This window comes from Suricata suricatta, chromosome 2 (genome assembly GCF_006229205.1).
Source record: "Suricata suricatta isolate VVHF042 chromosome 2, meerkat_22Aug2017_6uvM2_HiC, whole genome shotgun sequence".
Taxonomy (NCBI): Eukaryota; Metazoa; Chordata; class Mammalia; order Carnivora; family Herpestidae; genus Suricata; species Suricata suricatta.
The window spans coordinates 2,525,342-2,531,039 of record NC_043701.1 but is presented as its reverse complement, the minus strand read 5'-3'; the positions used below and the strand labels follow the sequence as shown (position 1 = coordinate 2,531,039).

Below are 5,698 nucleotides of genomic sequence, written 5' to 3'. Positions count from 1 at the left end.
CCCCACCCCTCCCCGGAGCCCGCGAGTGCGAGGCGCCGCGGCTCCCGGAGAGGGAGCTCTCCTCGCGGCTGGCGCAGCCCGGCACCGCCGCTTCCCTGCTCGCTGGATTTTCCGTTCTCCAGGACTTGTTTCCACCGCGGAAGCGAGGCTCCCGCCCAGGGCAGAGGGCCTGCAAGCCTGCGTTCGGCCGGGTCTCCAACCCCGGGAGACGTTCGCCTCTGCGGGTCTTCCCGATCCTAACCCCGTTCTGGTCTTGGAGCGCAGAGCCTGCACCCGAGCGAGCTGCCCGACCGTCCCCCGCTTGGTCTCACGTTCGGTTTCCGAGGCGGCTCTGCACGAGGAGCCGCCGAACTCGTCTCTGCAAATAAGACCGAAAACCCACTTGTCACTCAGAGTGTGCCGTTTGTTTGGGGGAACCCGCGCTTCGCCCCCCGGGCGCTCGTGCCTGGCGGCGGCACCAAACCTGGCCCGGCCGGCCGGCCCCAGGCGCGGGGGGGCCCCCAGCGTCTCTAACCCAGAAGCGGCGGCGCCCCGGCAGTGCCAACTGAGAGCTACCGTGGGCGGTTAATTAGAACAGCTCGCGTTTCCCGCTCCGGGTAGACGGGGAGGTGTAAATCCCGAGGAATTTAAGGGCATTAGCTACATATGTGGGAAATCCTCGCACATATCCGATTTCTCTCGCCGGCCTCTGCTAATACCCAAATGGCATGGAGTCCCAGCACTCTGCCGCATCACAGAGGCTGTTGTGTCTTAGGGATTAACTGACATGAGACACACAGAAAACCCTGGAAGTCCACCACGTAAAACACAACACAAAGAGGCTGACTGGGGAGGGAGCGGACAGTTTTGTTAGAGGAACTGAGGGGGGGGGAAGCAGGAGAAAGGATGCTTCTGCAGTGGCCCTGGCTCTGAGACATTGCGTCCAGGGCTTTTCCTGAAGGGGAAGGGGGGGTGCAGGGATGAGGGAAGACAGGCCGGGGACAGGCTGCTGAGGGAGGCTGGAAGGGGTCCCCGGCCCTAGCAGCCACGAAAGAGCCCAGGGAAGGCAGCCGGGGCCTAGGCGAGCGCTCCCCCGAGGGAGTTACGGAGGCTGGCACCCACTGTGCCCCGGGCTGGTGCCAGTCCCCTCCCCAGGTTCACCAGGCTGGTGCATGAGCCTTCACGCCCGTCAAGGGCACCCACCCTTCCCAGAAGACCCTTGCATTCAGTGCTCAGCACAGGAAGTTGCCAGGTTGGGACGTACCCCCCCCCACACACACACACAACATACGTTTAAGAAGGCTCACCCATTAGATACTCCAGCTAAAGAGGTGACTGGCTTCATTGAAGTCCCTGGAACTGATCAGTAATCCAGCCAAGTATAGGGAATGTTTGAACCTAAATCACAAGGTAGTTTCACCCTTTTATAGTCAACTATACAGTTCTAGTTGACAAAACATAGGTTTTCAAAAGTCTTCCCTCCCCCAGCTGAGCCAGGGCATAAATCCCACTGAGTCCCTCCGGTGGGGCGCTGGTGGGGCGCTGCTCAGTCCTGGACGGCCGAGTGGATAGTCCCCCCCCCCCCCCGCCGCCGCAGGAAATCTAGACCATGGAGCCGTTTGTCTCACTAGCTGGGCCGGGTCCGGGGACTGGAGTGAAGCCCAAACTTGTCTAAAGTCCTGAAAAGCTCTCGCTCCTCAAACATACTTCTAAAAACAGCGTCAAGTCAGCACATGGGAGCGTCGGCCCTGCGGCGTCTCCGTGATTACCCCGTGGCTTTTAGAGAAAAACAGAGGAAAAGAAGCCTCGTGCTCGGTGAGGTGAAGCAGGGGTGGGGGGTCCCTCTGAGGGTCTTTTCCTTTCCAAGATCCAAAGGAAGACAGTGGCTGGACGCTTGAAGTTCTTGCACCATTTGTGAGTGAGGTCGGAGGGGAGCTCACTGTCTCCACTCCCTTACCCTCCGCTCTGTCTTCTCACTCCACCCTGCTCCGTCCTGCGAAGCCAGCTCAAACTCTAAGTGCCGCTCTTCGAATTTCTTCGCCAAACCAAGGGTACCTATTTTCCTCGAGATTCCTTGGAATGCGTCACTTTCTTCTGAGGGGACACCATGCTTACAGTGGAGGTGTTAGGTCGTGTCACAGTGTCCATGACTGCCACTCTGTGCTGGCTGCTCTGGAAACCGTCCGTGCCAGACCCCAGAGCCTGTGCCCCGTCTGGAGCACAAGGGGGCCAACTTCTAGAGGGGTCCGGGTTGGACTGGGATTAAGAACAGCAGCGAAGCAGGGAAGGGGACCCCAGGGCGCAAAGTGATTCCCAAAGATTCCTGGTTGCTTAAGGCAAGAGTCACCTGGCCTTGGAGAGAGTCAAGGCACGGTGGGCACGGGCCGAGATGGAGGGGAGAGTTGGGGTGTGAGTTCACCAGCACAAGTAAGGCCGACTACAGAAGCTGCTGTTTTCAAGAGACACCAGGTTAGGGAAGGTTTCCGCACGGCAGTCTCCCAGCTCTGGAGGTCGGCCCATCCTCCACGCGCCCGCCCAGCTGTCCCAGGCCAGCGCTAGAGCTAAGTGTCCAGACGAGGACCTCTCTCTGTGGCCTGGACAGGAGGGTGGTCTCCAGGGGGGGCCTCTCCCACATGGCGCCCCCGGCACCCAGGAGCTTGGCCTGACCACAGACTGCTCTCACTCCGGCTCCCCCCGGCAGAGCCCAGACGGGCAAAGCCTGCTTGCTGCCCAAATGGCCTCCTCCACTGAGCCAGCCTGGGCACCACCGCCCACCGGGCTCTCCGCTGCACCTCCCAGCGCCTCTGGGGAGCCGGGTGGCTGCTGCCGGGCCGGGACAGGAGAGGCGGTGGCCTTCCTCCAGGCTGGCCACTGCAGTGTTTACCCCCTTCCTTCCTGGGGTCACCTGGCTGAGGTCCCCGACCCCAGGCCCAGCCTCCATGACCCTGGGCCCCACGTCACCAGCTGGGGGTGTAGGCCAGTGCTTGTCTTGGAGGTAAGCACAGACGTGCTCCCCGCCCCGCCCCGCCCCACCAGACCCATCCCCACTCCCTGTGCTCCTCCAGTGCGGCCTTTGTCTGCAGGCCAGGGCTGGGCCAGTCTGGAGGCCCGTCTCCCGGCTCTATTCGGCCTTGCTTCCCTGGGCAGGGGCCCGGCACCCAGGGCCCGGCCGCTAGGAGCTGGGCTCCCAGCCAGGGGTGCGGGGCTGCCTGGCCTGATTTTGTTGGGGTTCAGGTTTCGCTCTCTGGAATTGTGGGGGGACTCTACCAGCCGAGTGGCAGGGACCCCTGCGGGTGAACGCCACTCTCACTGCCTCCTAAATGTCCCCATGGCCACCCACCCAAGTGTGGGACGTGAGGGGACAAGGGAGCTGCCACGGAAACGCCACCCTCCTCCAGCCTCGTTTTAAGAAAAAAAAAAAAAAAGGAGGCTGGATCTGCAGGCGGGCCCCCAACGTGCCCGGGAGCCCCTCTGCCCTTGGCAGCCCGGCAGGTTCTGTTTGTAATGCGAGTGTGGCCTGTATAAACCCACATGTCCAAAAGCGTTCTTTCCTTCTGACACTCTTCCAGGCCCCTCTTTGTGCAGACAGGCACGGACGGATGCCCTTCTCCGAAAGCGGGTGGTTTGCTGCGGCTCTGTACCTGCACCTGCGAGAGGAGGGACATTCGAGGTTCCCGGGCCGCGGCCTCCTGTACGCTAAGGAGAAACACAGGGCCCGTGGTCCCCCTGATCGCTCAGCGCCTGAGAAACCGAACTTGAACGCGGCCTCGGCCGTCAGGGGCCGCAAAGAGGGGAGCGCGGCCCGCTGGGCGCAGGGCGGCCACAGGAGAATCCGACAAACGCTCGCACCCCAAAAAAGCACGGCCAGGAACATGTCCCCGGATTCCACAGGAGGCAGGGCCTGGGCCTCCAGCACTGAGGCAGCTTGTTCCGATGTCTGTGTTGTAGGATTTAGAATTCTCCCCGCTTCCGCAGCTTTGGCCCAGAGTCCCTCGCCCCCCAGGCTGGCCCTCTGGATGCAGCTCCCTTTCCAGGCGTGCTTTTTAGGGGAACTGTTGTCATGTTTGGGTTGGCTTTGGGTGATCTGATACTTTCTAATTCTTTCTGTCCACATTCCTTTCTTTTTACCCTCCTCTGCGTCCGGCACCTCCTGGCCCTCTCCCCAGGCCGTCCTTCTCCTGCCACCGCGACCCTGCAGCCTGGAGACCCGGTGATGGCAGAGTGCTGCCCACACACAGGCCAGCTTTGCCCAGAGAGAACGGGCCGCTTGGCGGAGTTCCTGCCGCGGCCATGACTCTGGGTCTGGGCCTCGGAGAGACCACAGCACAAGTCCAGCGCCGGGGGCTCCCTTAATGCTAAGGCAATCAGAGGCCAAGCTTCCCAAGAAATTAGAAAATATTTCTCAGGAGCCGGCCTAATTGATTTTTCATGGGACAGGTGGAGAAATTAACGTGGGACGGTCTTACAGGAAGCAAACCGGCCCTGGGCCTTCCCTCCACTCACGGGGGCTCTAGGGACCTGAAGGGCTCGGACATCGCCTGCCTGGTGATTAGCGTTCTCAGAGTTGCAGGAAAATTTCCCAGAAAACCATAAACAAGGGTGTCCCCACAAACCCCACCAGCCCCATTTTCCTAGGGGCAGGCAGATTGTGAGGTTTGATTTTTTGAGACGCAGGGACGGCCCCCGGCAGGTGTGTGCTGAGCCGGATAATTTGTCAAGGACCCCTCCGATGGGAGGAAAATGGAGGAGCTGAGTCACCCCAAGTGAGGAGTGCCTTTCCCGCCCTGTTCGAGTCTCACAGAAGATCAAGGAGGCTCTCCATCTGGCTCCAGAGCCTACCCGCACTCAGTCCTCTCTGGGACTGAGTGACAAGGGGGGCCAGCACCTGCTCTGGCCCCCCATCCAGCCCCCCGCCCCAGGTTCATTTCCCTGGGAGCAGACCCCTGTGACTGCTGCTCCTTATGCCGCCTGGCCTGCACCCTGGGACTGCAGCGGGCAGGCAGAACTGCGTTAGACAGGGGGCAGGCCCCGGGTGCGACGGGGGAGAACCGAGCCAGACTAGGGTGAAGTTTTGACACTCAAGGTGGCCGGGCAGTCACCATCCTGGGAGGGCCGCTTGCCCAGACCATATCCCACCTCCCCAGCCTGGCAGTGCCCCCCCCCCTGCAGCCCCAGGCCCAGAGCTGATCCACTCTGGGCCTCAGCTGCCAACGGTGCCCCAGCTCACCCTCCGCTCCCTCTCCCCTCCCCACATTCCGTGGAAGGTACTTTTACTGTGTCAGTGCTCCTGAACCCTCCGAGTCATCCCTTAGGATGCTAACTGAAGTTTGCAAATTTCCCTAAAAATGCATTTTAAATGATCTGCAGGCAAGCCTAGGGGAACAACCACCGAGTTCCGAGGGGCACGTGCAGCTGGGGGGCAGGAGAGAAGGGCCAACAGGAAGGAGGGGAAGAGAAGAAGAAACAGAAGTTCAAGTTGGACATTCTGACAGCAACTGGAAAGGAAGTTTAGAAAGAGATAGAGGAAAACTGGGAGGAGTGGGGAGAAAGGAACGGCCCCCACGCCGCCGCCCCTTTTAGATGGCCCCCTGCTCTCCCGGGGAACTAGTTTAAAGGATTTCAAAACAAAGAAAAGGAGGCTAAGGGCCTGGTAGCCCCTCAGTGGGGGGTGGAGATGTGGGGGAGGGGGGAGGATTGTCTGAGAACTGGGGGGGGGGGG

The 5,698-nt window shown here is 61.0% G+C and overlaps 1 protein-coding gene across 1 annotated transcript in view; it reads left to right on the top strand.

Annotated features, from left to right (window-relative positions):
- Nucleotides 1-3,578: 3,578 nt before the first annotated feature.
- EN2 (engrailed homeobox 2) overlaps nucleotides 3,579-5,698 on the top strand; it is a 6,375-nt gene continuing 4,255 nt past the window's right edge. Inside the window, exon 1 of the mRNA XM_029954289.1 lies at nucleotides 3,579-3,914. Coding sequence (XP_029810149.1) covers nucleotides 3,579-3,914 — 336 coding nt within the window. The remainder of the gene's footprint in view (nucleotides 3,915-5,698) is intronic.